The sequence below is a fragment of the Chrysemys picta genome, chromosome 19 (assembly GCF_011386835.1).
Source record: "Chrysemys picta bellii isolate R12L10 chromosome 19, ASM1138683v2, whole genome shotgun sequence".
Taxonomy (NCBI): domain Eukaryota; kingdom Metazoa; phylum Chordata; order Testudines; family Emydidae; genus Chrysemys; species Chrysemys picta.
Window position 1 is genome coordinate 8,493,758 of NC_088809.1, and position 24,658 is coordinate 8,518,415.

At 42.9% G+C, this 24,658-nt stretch overlaps 1 protein-coding gene across 27 annotated transcripts in view; it reads right to left on the reverse strand.

Annotated features, from left to right (window-relative positions):
- Positions 1 to 24,658, reverse strand: part of MSI2 (musashi RNA binding protein 2) — a 398,015-nt gene that overhangs the window by 57,304 nt on the left and 316,053 nt on the right. For all 27 annotated transcript variants that reach the window (XM_065572773.1, XM_065572771.1, XM_065572770.1 and 24 more), the window contains 2 exons: positions 19,977 to 20,091; positions 4,304 to 4,378 (listed from right to left, as the gene is read on the reverse strand). In XM_065572773.1, the coding sequence (XP_065428845.1) occupies positions 4,304 to 4,378; positions 19,977 to 20,091 (190 nt within the window). The remainder of the gene's footprint in view (positions 1 to 4,303; positions 4,379 to 19,976; positions 20,092 to 24,658) is intronic.

Sequence of the window (24,658 nt, forward strand, 5' to 3'; positions counted from 1 at the left end):
GAACATCTTTCCCCTCTCCCTTACCAGGGAACTGCAGTCTTATACACAGAACAGCTGTGTGCACATCGTTCATTGCCGTCTCTGTGTGGTAGCAGATAGTAGGAGGCAGAAGTGATACAAGTATTTGGCAATACTGAGGGCATGATACTGCACTCCTTGAGCACCTACATCTCCCAACAATTCCAATAGGTGTCCTAGGTGCAAGGTATGGCCCCAAGTACTGACTTGAAGCTGTGGCATTTAAAGTGGTAGTGTCTAGTGAAATTTTGAATCAGTTCTCCTGGGTCTTATTGTGCTGAATGCCACACAAAGGAGAAGACAACAATGTAGGAGCTTTCGTCCTTTCAATGCATCCTTGTACAGGAGCTGGGATACTATGTCCATCCTTGCCCTCCTTTACACAGATGCTAGCAAAAAGGCAGGAGCAAAGGCCAGAGCTGGTTCCAAAGATTCAGAACATGCTGTCCCCTTAAGTAGTACTGAAAATATTGTGCCCAACTCTGGGAACTGCCACTGGGCACTCACTACACCTTGGCACCACCTCCTAGTATCAGCTGTGCCGTAAGGGCATGACTGCATCTTTAAATTCCGTGACTCAGTTTACCAACTTATAAAAGGGGTCTGACACTCCAATATTCAATATTGCATATGGGATAACATTCCAGAGAGTGCTGTGAAGATTAATATTTATAAGATGCTTTGAGATCCTTAAATGTGCTACCCAAGAGTCAAGTATTTTTAGAGCTTCATTAAAAAACGGAGTAAGCGTTTTTAAAAAACAACAACGTATTTTAAAAAATTTGTTTGTGGGGAATAAATACATTATGACACAGTTTCTTATGAAGTGCAAGTCTAAGCAAAAGCTAGAGGCCCCTAAATAAAAACACATATAATGATAGTTAGAGTCAAACGATATCTTTACAATTAGTTGCTAGTCCTGTCAATTTTATTCATTTAGTTTATTAAAACCATTTTTCATTATCTGGCTTTTCTTCATATAGCTCCATCTGATTCAAGAAGTCATGAGAACCTGAAAATCAAATCCTGAGACAATGTGCAAATGCACTTTTAAAAAAAAAAATCTCACCACCTTATATTCAAATGCTATTAGCTCAAAACAGGTGTTGAAATGAACTTGTGTGCATTTTTGTGCCATATCTGGATGGCTTTAATATTATGAAGAGTACTTGTGAAAACGACATATATACCATACAGCTGAGCGGTCAAACCTATTTTGTGAAGACAACATTTTTAATTATGGCCTGTCAGCCAGGGCTATTTCCCTCGATACAGCAGCTCTCCCAATGGTGTCAATGGAGAGGTTTGTACAAAGAACAGCAGCAGAATATGACCCTTATAAAACCATCATTACAGTGATGCAGGGCACCTTTAGGAAAATTCCTACTATGGCCCTTTGTTTATTTGACCATTTGTGTGTGCTTTTACCAATTTGCATGCACAACAGCAGTAACTGCATGTGCAAATTTTGCCCACCATTGAACACTGATGTGGTTGTAAACACGGACCTCAGTGTGATGATATTGTACTTCAGCGTTAGCACTCCATTGCAACAGGAGCAGCTGCCATCACATTGAACTATTTCAAACTAAGACGGCAAGATGCTGGGTCATGTTACATTTACAAGCACAAGAGGTAGAAATGGAATATTTGTTTTTTAATCCTACAGATCCACATTCATCATGGGGGCTGGATATACAGTATATGTCAAATGGGCTGGGTGATTAACACCCCTGCTATATGATTTTTTTTTAATGTACGGTAGAGCGCTAAGAGTACAGTATGTGGCTTAAAAGAACACCTATAAAACAAGGTGCTGGAAAAGTTTCTGAAGGCTCTTCTGAGATGGCATTTTCCCCTTCACGCTGCATTCTTAAAAAATCCCCCCACTGTAATGACACTTCCTCTGGCGAGGGGAAGTGAACACTATACCTGCCGTTAGCCAAAGGAGATCACTATACAGCAACATCAGCCTCAGCACCCTTTTCACCCATCTGGATCAAAAATTAACAAGAGCCAAAGAGGGAGCTGAACTTTCTGCCTCTGAAGCTCTCCCAGCCCCAGCTGGCCTGGGACGTGAGGAATGAAGGCTGGTCCTGAACTCTGATTCCTTCTGTGTTTCTTACCAGAAGAGCAAATGTATAGAAAAACGGTCAAAGAAGGTCAATTTTTAGACTTAATATCTTAGACAAAGGGGTTTTTTGGGTTAGTTTTCTTAAATGGATATTCTCAAAAGCACTTATACACTTACAGAAATCAGAGTCTCAACATTTGTAAAATGTCTAAATAATCAACAATAAAAAACAACACTTCCCTTTATGGAAAACTCCAATAGAAACCACTATGGTTCCAAAGGAACTAGATAGCGTTACATGGAAATGACTCTGTCTTGTAGAATTTAACAAACAATTTTAATCCTTTCTATAAAATATTTAAACCAATCTGTAGAATTTTAAAGGAGGGTTGTATTCCTGCTACAGAATTCCAAAGGTAGGTTCAGACATTACATAAAAAGGTTATAGTTCTGTTATATTCTAGAGATTTTCTCCAGAACAGTCTTGTTTTCTTCTTTGCTTAAAAACCCTGTCCTTTACCTGTAGCATTTTCATTAAAGAGACAGTTAAACTAGATTTCTTAATACTGCGTGCAGTTCTGGTTGCCTCATCTCAAAAAAGATGCATCAGAATTGGAAGAAGGACAGAGAAGGGCAACAAAAATGATTAGGGGTATGGAACATACGATGAAAGATTAAAAAGACTGGGACTGTTGGGCTTAGAAAAGAGACGATTATGGGGAGATATGATCTAGGTCTATATAATTATGAATGGCATGGGAAAAATGAACAAAGAAGTGTTATTTACCCCTTCACATAAGACAAGAACCAGGGGTCACCCAATGAAATTAATAGGTAGCAGGTTTAAAACAAACAAAAGGAAGTACTTCTTCATGCAACACATAGTCAACCTGTGGAACTCGTTGCCAGGGGATGTTGTGAAGGCCAAAACTATAACTGGGTTCAAAAAAAGAACTAGATAAGTTCATGGAGGATAGTTCCATCAAAGGGTATTAGCCAAAATGGTAGGGGATGCAAGCCTATGCCAAGGTGTACCTAAGCCTCTGACTGTCAGAAGCTGGGACTGGACAACAGGAGATGGATCACTTGATAAACTGCCCTGTTCTGTTCATTCCCTCTGAAGCATCTGGCACCTACCACTGTTGGAAGACAGGATACTGGGCTAGATGGACCATTGCTCTGACCCAGTATTGCCGTTTTTATGTTCTTAACCTAAGCAAAGTTGTGCTTCTAACATTCTCATTCTAAGCAATTTAAATAAATAGTGCAAGGTGGTGGAACTGATCATGTGTGACCCAAGTGACATGGCACGCTAATGAATTTAATGTATAACACAACATAGATTTCCTTTTCATGGTGTCCTGGTAGGCCTTAGCTATTAGTTAGCAGTAAACACAGCAATCACGACTCTGCTTCTATAATCTCCCTTAGAATTCTTAAGGTGAAATAAAAAAAAAATCATCTGTCATTTCCAATTTAAGTTCTAAGCCGCACTGGCATAAAGCAAAATATAGGGAGAACTAGTTTCAGTGACTGCCTTTTCAAAGTGCTCCAGATGAAATCCACACTGTGTTACGTTAAAAGCCAGCCTACCACTTTAGAACCATAGGAGCTCAAAAATTATGAGTGGCAGTATTAAACTTCCAGTGAATGGAAATCACTAAATGCAGCAAATCTTTGACAGTCACACAAAAGGGAAGGGGGGGGGGGGAGAGGAACCAAACAAACGTGAAGAAAGAATTAGATTGAGCACCATTAGACACCCGACTCTATGAAGGTCACCAGAGACATCTATATAAAATACACTCACGTTGGACTTTTTACTCCAGAACTGCATCCCTAACAAATATAAGCTTACTGTAAAATATGTACATAGAAAAAGGGAAAAAAATTAACCCCAGCAAAGGGATGGTAATAGCTCTTAAATTATCATTCTGGTTAATTTTTTTTTAATTAAAAACTTTGTTTTCAAATAACCAGTACCAATTAACACATTATATTAATAACAATCTTGGCAATATCCTTATATATGTGTGTATGTATGTGTATATATATGTGTGTGTGTGTATATATATATATATATGTATGTATGTATGTATCTTCAAAATGGTCACAATTTGTCATTGCATGAAATGTTTCCCTGCAGATTTTCCTCCCTCAACTTGCAGCTACGGATTTAAATAAATCAATCTCCAAATGAAATGTACATACCTGGGAACTGATAGCTGTAACTTGGGGCAAATCCAGGATATCCTCTGCCATATGTCGCAACAAAATTCGGGTAACCTTGAATGTAGAAATGTGAATAAAAGAAAATGGCAGATTAGTAAGGTTTTACTCTTTGCTCCTACAGCTAATGTAACTAACACAGAGGATGGGTGAAAGAAATTTGACTTTACACAAGGTATGAAAGAACAGTTTACTTTTCTCATGCACAACTGCAGGAAGGTTTCATCTTGAAGGAAAATGAAACATCTGCAGACACATGCTACTCTTCCTGATCACTTCCTCCTTTTGCTATGCATATGAGATCTGTCACTCATATAATTAACATGCACTTTGGTATCTGAAGTCCAAGGACTGTGCATACTTTTTAGCTAGAAGAGTAAATGCCAAATGCTAAGGCTAAACACATAACACTGGTTTGCTCTGACATTTGGAGAGCTTACAATGAATGTACTTTGCTTCAGAGTTATTGACAGTTGGAGATTAAGGTACTAGTAATTCTTCATCCCAGGAGTGTGAAGGACAACAGTTAACACATCAAAGAGTTAGAGGCAGCAATATCAAGGAACTAGAGAGTCAAAGAGGTTTTAGTTTTTCAGGAAGGTAAAATTCAACAGATAAGAATTTTTTCCTGAAGCGATTTGTAACAGCTACAATCAAACAAAGTATTTGCTATTTTCTTATTAGGGCAATACCATTCAAGGACACTTTGTTGTAAATAAAAATGTGTAAGCAAATATATTGACCAACAAATGGTGTCCAATTTAACATAAGGTTTCAGCAGTCACATAACATGGCAGAAAAAAAACCAACCACATGCTAGTGTAACAGAAAAAAAGCCTGTAGAATCTACAGCTACAAACCCCAGAGGTATATTGCAGATGGTGGAAGAAAACAGCGTTGCAAAGAGGACAAAACCATTTCCAGCAATATTACTGAAAGCATGACTGAGATTTGGGTAACAGCACTGAAAATTAGAGCAAGCTGGTTTGGTCACATTCTCATTAACAAGTAAACCGGCGTGTTCAGTGGCACCCATTGCTGGCCATGGCTGAGAGCAACACGTCCATTTGCTAGTATAGACAGGGTTGTCACGCACAGAGACTGTGCCATTTGGCTTTTTTGGTCCAATAGACAATCATAGATAAGAATTCTACTGTATTATATAAAGACAGAAGGTTTATCTAGGCTCAAGAGAAAAAGCTGTTTCTGGCTCTTTAAGAGTCTAGAGGAACACCTGGGAATCCCACACCTTGCACTAGGTAGCGTGAGTGACCTGGGAATGCTGAATGGAGATGGAGTGAGCACTAGAAGAGATCAGGAAAGGCTAAATTACACCCACCTCTGTTAATTTCAGTGGCAGCTATGCATACATATAGTAAACCAAGGCAGAATTTAAAGCCCCATAGGTTTAAAGACCAGAGATGAAGGGGTAGATCTGACTCCCATTGAAGTCCTGAGTCCTGTCCCATTTCTCTGTATGAGTGTTCTATCTATGTTCTTAAATGTACCCTGTCACCGAGCCACCAGACTGCCTCCAAAAGTTATAAAAACAGCGCACACAGATAGATTTCTCTCTTGCTCCTCCTGTTCAGACAGCCAGGACCCTACTTCATTTATTTTGCATCTCCCTGAAACCCCACCCGCACCCACCCTCCCAGCGGGGTGTTTCTGAACAAAGACAGTCTAAAAAATGCGGGTTTGTTCTGAACGCAGCAGGTTCCGGACAGCCTCACTTCTGGAAATCAAAACTTTTGCCTAAAACGTTGCACATTCTGTCAGCTGAGTAGGGGTTATGTGTTTTCTCTATGCTTTATTCTATTTGCATCGAGGCCGATAAGGTAACTGGCTTTTCATAGGCTCCATTAGTGCTCCATTTACCAAGACTAATAGTTACAGTGGTTGGTTTTGTTTGTTTGTTTACAATTGAAAAGTTCCTTCCAAGGTCTCATACCTCTATTTTTATTTATTCTTTAAAAAGCAACTATTTCTAATATACTTTACAGTTATTTTGCTGACACAGCAAGTCCCTCCATTTCAGATAGAATTTGTATGTTTCATGCAGTTTACCATTAATCATATTTTAAAACCAGAAAATTAAATGCTTGTATGAATTTTGATAACTGGATTAAAGGGGTGTAGGAGAAAAGCAGGCATGTGACCACAACACAGGACACTGGGGCATTAAATAAATATGTGCCTACGTTAGCGATCTCTTGAATATTTATTTCACAGCCCAACAGCAGGATTCCCTTAGAAAGCTTTCATTAAATCAGACCTTTCAGAGATAAGCTTTACAAGCCATTTTAAAAACAATAATAGTGATAGATGGATTGTTTGCAAACTAAGTAGCCCCATTAACATCACTGCGAACCTCCATTCTGCAGAGTCACTTCCACCAGAGCTCATTCTCTTTTTAAAGAGCAAGTTTTATTTGGACTCTAAAAGATGAGATGATTTGTCAACTTAAAAACTGATTTAGGGTAGCTGGGGGAATGGGCTTGCTACACACAGAACTAGAGATTTTGCATTCTAATCATTAAGGGCTAGATTGTAACCTACAATCTTTGCTGCGTAAGAGGTGACATGTATCGGCACTTTCCAGAATGCAGACCAGGGAATGAATTGAGACTCGGAGTATCTGGTTCCTTCCTCGCTCTGAAGCGAAGTAATCTCCACAAGGCCTTTGCCACGCGCAGATTACTTTCTCCTCTGTGCCAGCTCAGCTGTGGTGAGTGTGGCACACTGCGGGGCAGAGTTTCAGAGTGAAACCACCACTTCCTTTCCCTGATCACCCACCTATGTGATGAGAAGGGCAGTAGCAACCCCACTAAGCCCATTCTTCCCTTCCACACAGAAACCCACAGAACTTCACACCGTATTCCCTTGTGCAGGCTTACTGGGCAAGCGATGTTCTTGCCCTAATAGAACAGCCTTGAAAAGAGATACCTGAAGCCAAACAGCGAGACAACTGTAAAGACACTTGTGACCCCCCTACCCCTCCGCCAACTGTATCGTTTCTAACAACAAAGACAAAATACACAGCTGACTGGATAGAGGTTCTAATCTGTATCTCCCATCACAGAACATTCTCTAGGTCAGGCAGATGAAATCATAAATTTATAATACAGCATTACTTCAATTTTCCTCTTCATTTACTGCTGCGGTGCCCAGCTCTGCTCTAACGAGTCAAAGCCCAATCTGCACGGGGGAAATTGGCTGGCTGCATATCAATAGCACATTAGCACCATGCCCATGTGGATGCTTCATCAAGCCAAATTATGGTCCGGCCGACCTATCCACCATTTCCATTAGCCGCCATTCTCATCCTGCATTGGGCACTGAGCAATTTATTTGCTTCAGTACTTCTAGCGGATGATCAATCTCACAGTAATTACCTCTTGTTGCTAAACTAAAAATCAAGGCTTTGCCTGGATTACCTCCCTTGAAGAGAGATCGTCCTGTCCATGAAAGTGCAAACTTAAATCAACAATCAAATACAGTTTTACAACACAACTTTTACTCAGTTCTGTCTCCCTAACCAAAGATGGCAGATTCTATATATTCCATCTCTCAGGTCAGTTGGAAAGTGTCTCTAGTCTGTTGTTAAATTACTGACCCAACTACACGGCTCAGATGGAAGCTTTGCCGATGTTCACGCTAACTTAGGGCCAGATCTTCAGTTGCCGGAAGATGCTCAATGGAACATGCAACCTGAGAATCTGACCCTTAAACTACAGTGGTGAAGTTTGGTCTTTATCTCTGCCACAGGTAGTTATGTGGTTTGTTCACAGTTCCAAAAAATACCGGGGGGAGAAATGTTTCCGGAATGGTGTTAATGTGATATTGATATGCAGCCAGCCACTTTTCCCCTGTGCAGACTGGGCTTTGACTCATTAGACCTGAAAACAAAATGTTTTGAAAATGTTGTCACAATGGAAATGCCAAATAAATAAATAAAGTTTCCGATTGAACAAAACATTTTGTTTAACTTTTAAGTGGTTTTTAAAAATGTTTTTGCATTTTTGTAAATAAAATAGAAGGAAATTACAAAACCAAGTCATTTCAACCAAGAAACTCAGGATGTTTCATTTAGAAAATGTCAAACTGAAATCTTTACACTACCTCAGAATTATTTTTCTTCTAACACGAACAATTCAGCAAAATAGACAAGAAGTCATTAAACATTTCAGTGTTGCAGAATCTGCATTTTTCCACATACAAGTTCCCGCCAAAAAATTTCATCTAGCTTTACACACGATGGAACAGTGAACGCTGTTTTAAATATATACATTGACCAGCCTTTACAATTCCACTGCGTAGTATTTCCTATTGTAGCGATAGGAAACACATGAAAAACAGCAGTAGAGCCAAATACCACTGTGTAATAAATTCAAGTGGTCTTTAAATAGAAAAGCATCCAATAGAGATGAAACTTGCATTCAGTTTATAGGACAAAATAAATGGGAAATAATATTACTTTTTTTTTTTTACTTAGAATTATTATTTTTTCTGGTGATATCAAAGCACTTGATAAATATTCAACTGTTAATACTCTAAAGAAGCTATTAAAGCCATTTTACCAACAGGGAAACTGAGGCACAGAGTGGCTGAGTGATTTATCCAAGATCACACAGCATGTCATTAGTATTATTACTTGTATTTCAGCAGTGCCTAGAGGGCCTAACTAGGATCCCCACTGTGCTAGGTGCTGCACAAATGCATAAAACCAGAGAGTCCCTGCCCTGAAACGCTTACAATCTCAACAGGCAAAGGGCAGGATAAAGGAAGTGACATTATTCCTATTTTACAGTGCTGAGGCACCGAGCGATTAAGACTTCATTGATTCCCAAACATTTTATTAAGGTGACCCACCAACTGCATTTTCTCTCTTTTTGTGACCCACCGCTACGTATAGACTATCGGTCAGGCTGACAGGGAAGGGGAGTGGGAGTATGGCATGGTCAGGGGCTGCAGAGCGCCATTTAAAGCAGGGGGTACTGACCGTGATATCCTCCAGCCGTGCTGCCTCACCTCCCCGCCTGACTCACCTCTTCCCTCTCAGGCACCGCCCATTAGCCTGGCAGAGGTGCACCTCGGGGGGGGGGGGGAGGAGAGGATCTTATCTTCCCATTAGCCCCTACTCTCACCCCTCCCCAAGAGCCTTCCTCAGCCCCTGAGGGAGCCCTCTTACTGCCCACTCACAGGAGCCCCTGGCTTCCTACCCCACTCCCTGCTTCTTACCCCTCCCAGCTCGTGAGCCTCTTGTCTGTTCATCCTGCTTCCCAGTTCCCGATGCCAAGAGGAGCAGGTGGCTCCATTTTGGCACATCGAGGGCCTGGAACGCATAGTGGGCCCGGGTGTCATGCTGGCAGCGCTCCAAGCCACGTGGCCTGTGCGCTGTAGTCAGAAGACTGCTATAGCGGCTGGTACCACCACGCACGTGACCAGTTAAGGGCTACTGGTTGCAACAGGCCATTTTTTTATTCCCACTGAGGCATGGTGACCCATCTAGAACCTTCCGGCAACCCACTGATGGGTTGGGATCCATCGTTTGGGAAACACTGACTTAAGTGACTTGCCCAAGGTTGCGCAGGGAGTTGATGTCAGGGAAAGGACATTTAACCGGGCTCCTGACTCTCTGTCCTCAGCTCTAGCCACAAGAGCACATTTCCACTCTGTGAGGAGGAGAGTCCCCAGCCTCGTGGTTAGCGTCCACGTCAATAACTGCAGGGAGAGTTAAGGGATCTGGCCCCACCCACTCCACCAGGTTCTGATCCAGGGCCCTCTGGAGTATCGTAAGGACGGCATTCACTACCTACAGTCCAGCTAACAACCTCCCCTGAGTCTCTTCCTACCGCTCTGTCCCTCCCTAAGATGCGTCGTGGCTTGTGGTTGTCTTCTGTGACAAAGGCCTCCGTGGGCTAAGGAGTCCATGCTTCCTGTAAAGGTCCCTCCTCCTGGTATAGTCCCCTCGCTAGTCATGAGTACAGGTCTGTCTCCTCCTGCCAGTCACGGCCTGTGCTGCAGTGCCTCCTCTTAATAGTGCTACCAACTTTCTAATCGCACAAAACCAAACACCCTAGTGCTGCCCCTTCCCCGAGGCCCTGCCCCCCACTCACTACATTCCCCCTCCCTCAGTGGCTCGCTCTCCCCCACCCTCACTCACTTTCACTGGGCTGAGGCAGGGAGTTGGGGTGTGGGAGGGGGTACGGGCTCTGAGCTGGGGATGAGTCGTTTGGGGTGCAGGAAGGGGCCGAGGGATTTGGAGTGCAGGAGAGTGCTGCGGGTTGAGGCAGGGGGATTGGGGTACAGAAGGGGGTGAGAGCTCTGGGTTAGGGGTGCGGGCTCTGGGGTGGAGCCAAGGATGAGGGGTTCAGGGTGTGGGAGGGGCTTTGGGCTGGGGCAAGGGGTTGGGGTGTTTGGGGTGTGTGAGGGCTCTGGGATGGGGCTGGGATCAGGGGTTTGGGCTGCAGGAACCGGCTCTGGGTTTGACGGTGAGGGGCATGGGGTTGGGGTGCGGGCTTATCTCTGGTGGCTCCCGGTCAGCGGTGTAGTGGGGGTGCTAAGGCAGGCTTCCTGCCTGTCCTGGCATCACAGACCCCGCTCTGCACTGGAAGTGGCCAGCAGCAGGTGTGGCTCCTAGGCGGAGGCGCGCAGGTGGCTCTGCGTGCTGCTCTTGCCCGCAGGCACTGCCCCCCTTCACCTCCCATTGGCCAGTTCCTGTCCAATGGGAGTACAGAGCCGGTGCTTGGGGCGGGGGCCACACGCAGAGCCCCCCTGATTAGGAGGCAGACCTGTTGCTGGCCACTTCCGGGGCACAATGTGGTGCCAGACCAGGTAGGGACTAGCCTGCCTTAGCTGGCAGCACCATCAACCGGACTTTTAATGGCCCAGTCAGCGGTGCTGAGCGAAGCTGCCAGGGTCCCTTTTTGACTGGGTGTTCTGGCTGAAAACTGAACACCTGGTCACCCTACCTGTTAAGCCCTCCTCCAGCTGAAGCATGCCAAGCAGGCCCGTTGGGTCAGGGCTTCCTGGGCCTAGAGCTCTTCGCTTACCCCTGCGTCCCTAGTGTTGGGTTTATCCAACCCATCATTAAGTAGCCGCCTCATAAAAAGAAACAGCATTTATGCTGCACAAGACTTTATTTAGTCTAATACGAAGAAAGGGAAACAATATAGATTCATAGATTATAGGACTGGAAGGGACCTCGAGAAGTCATTGAGTCCAGTCCCCCACCCGCATGGCACGACCAAATACTGTCTAGACCATCCCTGATAGACATTTATCTAACCTACTCTTAAATATCTCCAGAGATGGAGATTCCACAACCTCCCTAGGCAATTTATTCCAGTGTTTAACCACCCTGACAGTTAGGAACTTTTTCCTAATGTCCAACCTAAACCTCCCTTGCTGCAGTTTAAACCCATTATTTCTGGTTCTATCCTTAGAGGCTAAGGTGAACAAGTTTTCTCCCTCCTCCTTATGACACCCTTTTAGATACCTGAAAACTGCTATCATGTCCCCTCTCAGTCTTCTCTTTTCCAAACTAAACAAACCCAATTCTTTCAGCCTTCCTTCATAGGTCATGTTCTCAAGACCTTTAATCATTCTTGTTGCTCTTCTCTGGACCCTCTCCAGTTTCTCCACATCTTTCTTGAAATGCGGTGCCCAGAACTGGACACAATACTCCAGTTGAGGCCTAACCAGAGCAGAAGAATGACTTCTCGTGTCTTGCTCACAAAACACCTGTTAATACATCCCAGAATCACGTTTGCTTTTTTTTGCAACAGCATCACACTGTTGACTCATATTTAGCTTGTGGTCCACTATAACCCCTAGATCCCTTTCTGCCGTACTCCTTCCTAGACAGTCTCTTCCCATTCTGTATGTGTGAAACTGATTTTTCCTTCCTAAGGGAGCACTTTGCATTTGTCTTTGTTAAACTTCATCCTGTTTACCTTAGACCATTTCTCCAATTTGTCCAGATCATTTTGAATTATGACCCTATCCTCCAAAGCTGCTGCAATCCCTCTCAGTTTGTTATCATCCTCAAACTTAATAAGCGTACTTTCTATGCCAATATTTAAGTCGTTAATGAAGATATTGAAGAGAGCCGGTCCCAAAACAGACCCCTGCAGAACCCCACTTGTTATGCCTTTCCAGCAGGATTGGGAACCATTAATAACAACTCTCTGAGTAGGGTTATCCAGCCAGTTATGCACCCACCTTATAGCTGCCCCATCTAAATTGTATTTGCCTAGTTTATCGATAAGAATATCATGCGAGACTGTGCCAAATGCCTTATTAAAGTCTAGGTATACCACATCCACAGCTTCTCCCTTATGCACAAGACTCGCTACCCTATCAAAGAAAGCTATCAGATTGGTTTGACATGATTTGTTCTTTACAAATCCATGCTGGCTATTCCCTATCACCTTACCACCTTCCAAGTGTTTGCAGATGATTTCCTTAATTACTTGCTCCATTATCTTCCCTGGCACAGAAGTTAAACTAACTGGTCTGTAGTTTCCTGGGTTGTTTTTTCCCTTTTTATAGATAGGCACTATATTTGCTCTTTTCCAGTCTTCTGGAATCTCTCCCGTCTCCCATGATTTTCCAAAGATAATAGCTAGAGGCTCAGATACCTCCTCTATTAGCTCCTTGAGAATTCTAGGATGCATTTCATCAGGCCCTGGTGACTTGCAGGCATCTATATTTTAAAGTTTCTCACCAAAAACAAAACAAAACTGTCCACACAATCAACAAATCAGCAGCGCTGCACCTGGAAGTTTTCTGTCTTTACCTGCATGATGGGCAGTGCAAGATAAACAAAACTCACTGTTGAGATGTGAACAGTCTGAACACGTCCGGGCTCACAGAGCCTTGCTTTTAAAATCAATTCAAATGTTCAAATCAATAAAAGCAAATTATAGTTTCCCCAACACAAGTAAGCAGTGCTCAGTGGCTTATCTGCGTTATTATTTGAAGGATACAATGTATCTACGGAAGAGTTAACCCAACACCTTCTGATTATGTAGCTTATTGTGAAGGGCTGCTGTCAAAGTGGTTGTTTAGGTGTTTTCTCTGGTCTATAAAAATGGCCCGGTACCGAAGACATCCCATTTCAGGTATTCTGGCGCCAGCACAAATTATACATTACTTTAAGTTTTAAGATGCTGGAAGAGAAGGCTTAGTCCTCAAAGCGCTTCTTTAGACTGCGGTTAATTTACACCAGTGCAGGACTGTGCTGATGCTAGTATCGATCATAGACATCCTGCATTGGTATAAGAAGTGGTTTGCATTATGGTGCAAGGCATTTATTACAACATTACAGTATGTCTCTGCCAGCAGGTTGCTGGTGCAAGAATCCCCCAGGTAAACTAAACCTAAGTCTCACGTTTAAAATACCTAGTATTATAGGATCAAATCCCAGCAGGGCTGACTCAGCCATTCATCCTTCAAGATAGATAAACACATGATACTCAGTTTCTGAGGAGATCTTAAAATCAAGGCCCTGGCACCTCTGGATGGATAGTAAGGACCTCACAATGCTTTCAGTAATAGTTTGCTTGCCTGTCTCTGGGCAAAATGTTCCCCACCCTATTGTACAATGGGCTGCAGAGGTATCTGGATGTAAAAGTTGGTGTTTGTACAAGCCTCCTTTGTGATGAAAGGCACTATCTGTAGGTATTTAAACAACATCTTCCTTTGCATCCCTCTCCCAAACATCTTCACATCATCTTTTATGCTCTCTTACTTTCTTCTGTGTGGAAACAACCTCCTTTAAAGCACATTCCCTCTTCCAAGCTCTTCAGCTGTGACAAATGTACGATTTCTCCACTATCTTGTGCTCATACTGTGAGTGGTGATGCTCAGTTGTAAAAGGTAAGGGTCCTCTGATGTTTATACATAGCAGCATTATTATTAAGGGGAGGTGATTTTTGACTGAGAGGCATCTTTCAGTTTCCAACCACTCCAAAATGACTGGACTCTGGGGTATGAGGAGCACTGTAATCTCATAGGTGGACTAGATCAGTGGCTTTCAATCTTTTCTGTCATGTACCACGTTACAAAATTAAAGGTTTTGGGATGCCCATGCAGAAAGGGAGAGTGGCTATGACCCTCGAATTGAGAACCCATAGTCAAGGTGCATGCAAAACAAAGATAATTCCCAGTGGTGAACGGGGGAGATTATGTATTGAGGAGCAACTACGGTGGAGGAACATCTGCTACAGAGCAGACGTGTTCTCCCTTCCTCTCTTTCAGTCCAAACAGTTGTTCTTCCTCCTGTTACAAAGCAAATGGAAGAGTTAACTGAATGGCGACTAGGGCTGTTGAAGAAGATGCTGAATGCTACAAAGGGTGCTACATTTTGGAGGCTAGAAAGGTTCCTAAATGCTCTGCGAGACACCCAGGAAATATATGCCTAATAAAGAGTTCCCCTTCCCTAATTTTGTCCCGGAGGCAGCTTCTCCTCTATTAAACAGACTCTGATGGAGGGGAGGGGGGGAGGAATGACCTTCCTTGAAGGGCACAAGCTTCTTTTATGCATGAGCTCAGCCTACCTAAATTGAACGTGTGCAGTAATGCAGAGCCCCAATCTGGCTTATGCAATGATATAAAACGTCTCTTGGAGACTTCCTGAAATTCGATGCTCACACCAGGTAGCATTCCAAGGATATACACTTTACGGGCTGAGCGTTTTGGTCTCTGGAGGGGTTTGCAATTTAAAGGGGTCCAGCTTTATTATTAACATTAGTACTTCTAAGGTACCCATCACTGCGGGAAGCTTGCTGAAAGAGTCCCGCAAGATCTGAGTCGCTCGGGGTAGGAAGTTCCACAGCCAGGTGCATTCCCCTGAAAACCCCCATGAGTTTGACTCGGGGCTTTCTTTGCTGTGGCATTCCCAGTGAGTGGCACTGCTGGAGGTGGTTTGTCAGTAATGTATGCCATTTAGGGCTTTTTAGATATGCATGAGACCATAGCACCTGGGAAAGGTCAGTAACCAATGCAGAAGCAGCAGGATTGGTGCAATGTGATCATATCTGTATGCTCTATATTAAGAGAGTTCAAAGATGCCCTGCGTGGTTCAGAGCTGCTGGCTGGATATGATAACAGGGCATTAGCTGGACAAGATGTGGCTTCTTGAGTTCCTGCTGGAGGACTGCAAGTTTTAGTGTTGTGGGAAGCCAACTCTCCCTGCACAAGTCATCTCCGATTTCAGTCAGATGAGGACCCTGTGTGCTACCACTACCTGTAAGGGGCACAGACCCAGTTCACAAGCCGTCGCATGGGCTTCCTGCTGTATTTCCAGGGCTCTTACTTGTGAAACTGGCCCAAACTGAATCCTCCATTGATGCTGGCTCTGCATCTGTGTTGGAGAGATTGTCTCGGAGTCCACTACTCCTTCCTGTGAAGTAGGACACTAGGGAGTAGGAGATAGTTGGGGTTAAAACTGCTCCAACTTGTTCTTTTGGCAGAGTGGTTAAATAATGTTCTTAGTCTCCCTGAAGGGCATGTCTCTTACACTGGATGACAAAAAGACTGAGACAGCCCAGTAGCTGCTGTGGCACAGGGCTCAGTCTGCCTACGCTCTTAGAGAAATTACGTCCTTTTAAAAAGTACTCTGATTTTGTCCCAATCAACCAATAATCACGGAACAGGGCTATCTATGTACTTCTCGGTTCCAGCTGCTGCTAGATTCTTGGGGCAGCAATGATTAATGAGGAAGACCAACTTCCTTAATAGCGCTGAGGGAAGCACTATGCACTCTTTCCTTTGAGTGGTCTGGTGTATTCTTCCTCCTGATTTTCTTTTCTTTTCATGAGCTGCATCTGGAGAAGGTGACCTTGGACAAGGGCTTCTGGAGACCCGTATAAAAACTTTCGAGAGCAGCTCCGGTTCACTCTGTCTCCGTGAAACTAAATGTCTAAAGCTAGTAATGGAGTAATTCTGACAAAGGCCTCTTGGGATCTTAGCAAAATATTCAGATACTTCAAAATCTCCCTCTGGCAATATGTTACTTCGTATGCCTCATTGTTTGCTGGGTTAATTACACCCTTCTTCCTCTCAGGGATTGGGCCTCATTGCATGTCATTGCCAGAGGTTGGAAATCAAAAATTCCTCACTGAGCCTTTTGCTGACATGCCCAGTTTCCAACCTTGAAGTGTACTTTTACCGGCAACCCTTGAAAAATGGGAATTAAAATGGTCATGCAGATAGGTTTGGACTTCTGTGTTGTGACTTTGTTATTTAGCAATTAATTATTTAATATGGTGCCACTACAGCAATCAGGAACTTGGAAGAAGGGGAAAAAAATAGCTAGAGCAGATAATTAAGTATCTGGCCTTCAACATGAATCAATCATTCATTCAGAGCAAGTCCCCATGATTTGAAATCTAATAAAAGCATGTTAAGAGTGGTCCTGTGAAAACCAGTGGAACGGAACCAGTGTGGTTGATCTAATGAAGTCATACATTGCACATGAGTAACAGGCACCTGTATGCCAAAGAAAGGAATTTGCCAAAATGCATACATATTGCTTGCTTTCAACAGAAATAAATGTATTAGCCCAGGGTTTCTTTCATCATCTCTTAGTTTTAATGTTCAAAGCAACCTTATTCAAAGAGATAGCCCTAGTGAAAATTAGTCATAACATGCCTCAGGGTTAAATTCTCCTTTCAGATCACTGTGCTGGGCTCTGGCTCTGAAAATTCTTCTTGCTCAACATGCACTGATCTCTCATTGATGTCAAAGGAAGAACAGAACATTAGGGTCAGGATTCGCAATAGTGAGTTGAAAAGAAAATTTTGCCCTTGGTCCTTTTGCCTAGGCTATAATTCCACTGCGTCTCTTTTAAATGCAGGTGACCGAGCCCTGTCTTGGAGAATTAGTTAACAAGGTTGCATTCAACCAACTCCCATGAACAAAAAACTAGACACCATCATAGAACAAAGTGCTAAGGAGCATGAAAGTAGATAGTTGAAATGGATGAATAATTTAATCCTAAATTTTAATTTCCAAAACTGAGCATCACATTAAGGGAGAGAAGTTGGGGGCAGTGGAAGAGAATAAAATATGTCCATCTGAAGAGATTGAACTATTGCATCCAAGAACAGATCAGCTGCAAGGCCCCTGAACTGACCTACTACTAATTCAGGGTAAAAACACACACCGTGGGAAAGTCCTTTCTCAGTCTGGTGGTGCCTGACTTCAGGAACATCAATAAATGGCCTGATTGTTGCAGGTATTGAGCACGCCCAACTTCCAGTGACTTTAACGTGAGCTCCGTGTGCTCCACGGCGGGAAGACGTGAGGCCACTTGCACCCTGACCCTGCAATGAACTTCGTGTGGGAAGAACCCTGAACCGCTCCATTGTAGCCAAGGATCCAGCCATTCAAAGATTACCGAAGGACTCGGGGGCCTTATTTAGGTGCCTAACTTTAGGCATCACCCACATTTTGGAAGACTTCAGCCTTTATTATTTAGTAGATTGAGAAGGGGTGAGGACAACACTTACAAATCCTAGATTAAAAACAGAGCCACAGCCAGGTTGGTTTGTTTTCCTTCCACGGTACCAATTGGCTTCCCAGGTTATAAGCCTCTCTCGTGGGGACACCAACACCCCCCCTGTCTGCCAGCTACAGCAGAGTTTCAGGAAGCACCATCATTTCATGCACTGATTGAACAGCAGGGGAGCAATATCCCAGTCCCCTTAACCTAACTCCTTCCACTGAAGGAAGTATGGGCTATTCGGGATCTCTTCCCTCTCTCAGCTGTTATTATGCAGCACCTAGCATAATGGGGCTCCAAACTTTGGATCGCGGCTCCTAAGCTCAACCCCAATACAAATACAATAATTTATTATTCTTAATGACAACAGTTCACAACATTTCACAAGTCAGCCCTCCTCTCACCAAAAAAAATCATGAGGTTGGCTTAAAAATCATGAAACTAACAAGTATCAATGTCGGGTTCTTTTTATTTGTCCTTTGGTGTCTTCTAAAAAGCTTATTTTATAGATATAGATAGATAGATAGATAAACACACACACACACGGAAGTTGAGATTTTTGGGTGACAACATGATTCCATCAGGTAGGGGGTGTTAAGAACCCTCTCCCTCCAATTTCAAGTCAGATGATAAAATGGTGAGAGTTGGTAACACTGGTTCAAACAAACCCCAGGACCCTGGGTTGGTTAGTGGAGCAGGAAGAGGAACATTAAACACAATATAGAGGAGACAAGAGCGGAGGATGGACCCATCTGTTGCAGAATTTGCGGGAGCTTTAACACGTCCGTTTCTCCTGCAGGGTGAATTCCACAGAACAACACTGAGTGGGGAAGAGGCAAGGAGAGAAAAGGTTTCAGGACTGTAGGCAATGGAGGCAGTGTGGTCTAGTAGACAGAGCACAGCATTAGGATTCAGAAGAGCTGGGTTCTATTCCTCGCTCTTCCACTGGCCTGCTGGATGACCTTGGGCAAGTTACTTCCCCCTCTCTGTGCCTCAGTTTTCCCATCTGTATAATGGGGATAACTATGCTTTTTTTTTTTTTGTACCTCCTTTGTAAAATGCTTTGGGATCTATGGATGAAAGAGCTTTGGATTGGGACTCAGGAGACCTGGGCTCTATTCCTGGCTGTGTCATTGGCCTGGTGGGTAAGCTAGATACATTTTCCAACAGGGGTCTCAGCTTTGTTGATCCCCCTTTCCACCCTCCATCATTACATATTGTTGGTGGTTAACCCAACCGTTAAGGGAAGGAGTAGGGAAAAGAAAAACACATAGACTTTGGACTTTTGGTTAGTTAATACAGGAAAGACTCAGTTCTGCCTAGAAAACACCTTCAAGCACCCTCATTCTATGAACGCAGCAGGGGTCAACTATTGGAAAAGTTAAATAATACAAAGGGTGGGGCGGGAGATTGAGCAACAATGTATGTTTTTCTAAAAATATGCTGGCAATGGATTTGCTGCATCCTGACTCGGTAACTCTGAAGAAAGTATATAAAGAGGTTGTCAGATTATATAGAAAAAAGAAACTATCTAGGCAGAAACAAATGAGAACCAATTATAACTAAAAGACCTCCTGAACAAATAGAATTTTGCCATTAAATATCATTTATCCCATTTAATTAGTATTTTCTGGACACAATACTCCAAACTAAAATACCGTTCTGTCTCCTTGAAACCTGTAATTATTGTTGCGACCTGCACTATTATGCATCTCCTCTGCTTTCTCCATCCTGCATGCCATTTAAAGCTGCAAGATTTTCAATTATCTATGCTGAACTGTCAAAGACACCTTTAAGAGAAGGGGAATAATGTGTGACTCAATTCCTCTAAAAAGGAAAAGAGATCATTTTTAGTCAGAACGAACACGCTGCATCTTTCATCATTCTATTTTTGTGAATAAGAGTAAAACAGGCTATTTAAAACATCCATTTAAATGCAAATTTTGATATCCCAGGAAGAAGAAAAAAAAAGTTAATCATTTACCATAGACAGGATTATTTCCCCACTCCCACCGTTTAAATTTTAGAGTTGCACACTGTGTGTAAGCTCAGTAATTCACGCACCTCTGCACCTTTAAATGGGGAAGACAACACAGGTAGATGCTTTCTGTTTCAGTAGTTCCATGGCTACTTCACACTTACCCAACATTCCCATCCCTAGCATAAAAGCGTCCATGGTATATGGTAATCCTCGTGCCCTTCCTCTTGTCCCTGGTGGAAACATCACTTCTTTAGGTTGTGCTTTCTTACATTCTACCTATTGAGCAGAAACATGTACAAATGAGATGCAAATGAATTCCATGTAAATGTCAAATGCAGAACTGAGCTAGATAAAGGGGGGGAAATTATTTTTAGCTTTGGTTTTTTTTTTTTTCCCCAAATGTGAACTTTAAAAATAGTCCACCAGTGTAAACGACTCTAAAAAGAATAAATATGTGCATGTCTCTTTAAACACATAGCAAAACTCTGTTAAAATGATAAAATGCAGGTTTAATAAGTTGTCCTATTTCTGAAACAAAAACCTATGCTCTGTTTACTCTCAAATGATTCTTTGCAGGCATGGAATGAATGAAGGAAAGTCATTGGCACAGTTCTATTACGAGTGATAACAGAAAATGACTATTGGTGATCATTACAGAAAGCTCCATTTTAAACGTGAATAAAGAATCAATATTTCTACCCGGCAGAGGAATTTCTTTAAATCCTACCAGTAAATGATCCACATTCTCTCTCTTCTAGTTATTCCCTTTATCTTTTGAAGTTTCTTAATACCATTTAAACCATAAAACAAATCTCTAATTAATAACTTTTTAAAATCTTGCAAACACAAGCGTAACCAAGAGAGTACACAGGTGCTTTGACAGTGTGAACTTCAGAACAGATTTTTGCCTCATGCACCAGAACCAAGCCAGTGGAAAAGGCATGGAATGAGGAATCAGAAGACTTGGGGTCTAGGCTTGGGCTCTGCCACTGATTTGATCCTTAGGTAAATCCCTAAGTGAATTTTTTGTCTCCCCTCCAGTCCCACCCTTTGTCTGAATTGGTCCATTTAGAACTCAAGCTCTGTGAAATTGCTTCTTACGACATGTTTGTACAGTGACTAGCACAGTGGGGCCCTGACCTTGGTTGGGGCCCCTTGTCACAATTATAATGCAAACAACAAAAGCATCTGCTTTTCTGATTGTGGACTGAACACACCAACCTCTAACCCGCAGCAATGAAGAACAGAATTGGCAATGTTTAGCATATGCAGATTGGGCTGGTGGATTCACTTTAAGCAGGGAAACATGTCTTCCACAGGCCCCGCTACTTGAATGAGCAAGCACAGGTGGGCGTGCTTCCTACGTGAAAACAGGTAATTACACCAGACAAACCCAGGGAGGTAGAATAATATGGCTAAATGCCTCTGTTCCTAATAGCCCTATCAGTGACTGTGTATTCATTGTCTTATGAAAACTGACCGCCTGTTCCTAGGCAACCTGATCAGCGAAAATTTCAGGTTTACATAATTTTCATTTAGGTAACATAAAGGTTAACTGACTGTAATGGGAGTATTTTAAACAAAACCACCTACTCTTCCACTTTCTATTGCAAACCCCACGACAGATCTTATTTACTTAGCTTGCTCGCAACACTTCACAAAGCAATAATGCTCAGATTCCGCCAACAACGATGTCAAAACACTCGCATCTTGCCAACAGATCTGCCAGAATCCATCGAACTTTGGAATGAAATGCCTCTAGAGTTCTTCTGATGTCACTGTTTTGCCAGTGAGTGCCTGGGTCAGGATTGCTCAGTGGGTATAGTGGGAGAAGAGCAGGGAGAGGAAAGGGGAGCCACTGGTGGAAACTGGAAGTATTTGAGAGTCTTATGATTAAAGCGTACAGGAAACCTGGGTTCCATACCATAGGTGCTGGAACTAGAGGTGCTGCCGCACCCCCTGGCTTGAAGTGGTTTCCATCATATGCAGGGTTTACAATTTGGTTCAATTACTCTCAGCACCCCCACTATACAAATTGTTCCAGCGCCCCTGTCCCACACACCCCCACCTCTGCCACTGACTTGCTTTATAATCCTATACAAGTGGCTTCATTTCTCTGTGCCTCGGTTTCTCCATCTGCAAAATGAGGACAATATACATCCTGCAACACAGGTGCGTTGGGATTGGAAGTCAGATGTGCAAGACATTTTGCAGTCCTCAGAAGGATGCTGCTATGTAAAGGAAAAGCATTGTTACTGTGAGTGCTCTTTGCTGGATATATGAATTGTGGGTGACTGATGAGACCAGCTGCAAAAGATTTAAAAGGAGGGAGGCGAAATAGGTTAAACAGACATTATGAACAAGAGAGGCATCTGAAATGGAGACACCCGCTCTCTGCACGTCCTGTAAACTCAGGCAAGGCCATGGCAGTACCAGCAGTGTATTCCTTCCTCTTCTCTTCAGCGATGGTGATGGTAGCAGTGAGTCCTCAGTGAAGGAATACATCCACAGGCTGAGGGAGGAACAAGCAAGCGACTTTCCCACCATTTTAAATAATGGGTCTGTTCTCATAGCTTCAGCCTCCCTGCTGTTTAGAGCACCACAGAGGGATCAACTTACATCGATTTGCCCTCTTCCCTTCTCCTCAAAATGTTTATTGGTTCACAATGTCATGGGCTGTGTGAATGAGAGCTTCATGGATAGTCACCAGACTGAGTGATAGGGTTTCACAATAGTCTCTTTTAAAGAAAAAGAGACAGAAAGAGAAGGAAAAAAGAAAAAAATCCTTCCACATTTGTTAATTCAAAATCTCAGCATAGGCCTCTGGAGGTGTATGTTGCATCTATCTAGAGAAGAGGCCCTGGACTGGGACTCAGACAATCTGGGTTTCAATTCCCAGCTCTGCCACAGATTTACTGTATAACCCTGGGCGAGCCACTTAATCCCTCTGTGCCTAATGCTTCTCTGGCTCTCATGTGTTTGTGAAATACTCAGATACTATGGAGATAGGGACCATACAAGTATCTAGATAAATATAAGAGAAACAGACCAAAAAAAAAGTAATGGAGAAGCAGATCAAACGGAAGAAGAACAGGACCTACCACTCCCCCAAGCTCGACTGAGTGTCTCTTTTCCCACCAATTCAACCCTGCACTTGAAGACACTAACCTGATTACTGTGGTAGTTAGGAATGAAGCTCAGAATTCCCCCACTTTCTTAGCACTATCTGGAGCGGCCCTTAATGAGGGCTGCTTCATCTCGCAGCAATTCAGGCAACCATCAGCTTCCATTTCAGTTCATAAAAGGTTTACTCTCCACAAAGTTCTCATTAAGATTTAGGTTCTAGCCCCCCTAAATTCAAAGTGACGCTCAGGGGAAACTTATTTCTTATTATTGGTTTGTATTACAGAAGCACCTAGAGGCTAGGGCCCCGTTGTGCTAGGCACTATACAAACACAACGGAGACAGCCCCTGTCTAGAAGAATTTACAATTTCAGTGTTAAAGAATATAGACAATAGGTGGATACAACAGATGGGGGAAACCAAGGCAACAATGAAACACCCTCCTAAAAACAGTGGTCATAGCAAGCCAGCCACCTAACCACTGTTGAGGTTTTTTTTGTAGACATCATGGCAGTGGAAAGTTTTAAGGAGGACCATAAGGGCTGGAATGGGAAACTGACCCCAAATTCAAGCAAAATGCTATAATCTTTGACATAACCTTTCAATAACGTTTCCAGTGAGTTTCGAGTCTAAATGCAATATGGCAGGCTTCCCATGAGTTTTGTGGCCAACAGTTGTCATCCCTCTTGTTGAAACCCAAATGGCCATGGAAAAAAACCTTGATGTTACTTCCTCCCTGCTCCTCCTATAAAAGCAAAAATCCTTCTTCAGGCAACAAGTACACAACACAATTCCATGTTCTCATGTGTTCTCTCTAAGTACTAGATGAAAAAGTTCAGCAACCACCTCTGCAACTTCCCTTTTTGTTTGTTTTTAATCAGAGGGCTATTTATCAGGAGTATGCCCAATTCAATTTCCTCAGGCAAATTCAAGTGGAGTGATCAGTGGAGGTGTATCATTTCATTTCTCAATCATATTCTTCAGCTTCACCACTGCTCAAAATGTCACGGAGTCATTGGTTACACCTCAGAGCAGCTTTCATTGCAAATATTCAGAATGATAAAAAAACAATCTAGCCTGGCTAGAGGAACAATTAACAGGAAAATGAAGTTTGGATTAACACCGTTAGAAACAATAACCCAGTAATTAGCTTCTGCAACCACAAAACAGACTACCGCTGGTTTCAGAAAGATGATCTTAATTTATGATTTTCACAGCCCACAAGGACATAAGGAGAAAGTTAGCAAGCTGCAAATAAGTTTTAACTTGGAATTAAAAACAAAAAACTCACTGGGGGGCGGGGGAGGAAATGCCACTCTTAAAACCTTGCAAATGAACATACCCAATCAACACTAAAGATAATCTCAAGAGATTAAGCATTCCTCCCTGAGCTGGGAATGGATCCTTCTGGGTGGGGATTTAATACTCATGCAAGATGCTGGATTGGCAACCCTGGTTAACTCTCTTACCACAAAGGAGTGTGTAGCACAAGCAGTGGCAACATCAGCTCTCCCTGCATTGCTCTGTCAATTTGTCCCAGTCTGACTTGTAGGGAGCACCTTTAACGACAGCTGAACACTTTTCATCTATAGATCTCAAACTGCTTTACAAAAAATGGCTAAAGCATTATTGTCCCTGTTTTGCTGATGGAGAAACTGAGGCACCGAGAGGGGAAGTGACTTGCTCCAGTGGATCAGGAGCTACACCAAGAATAGATCCC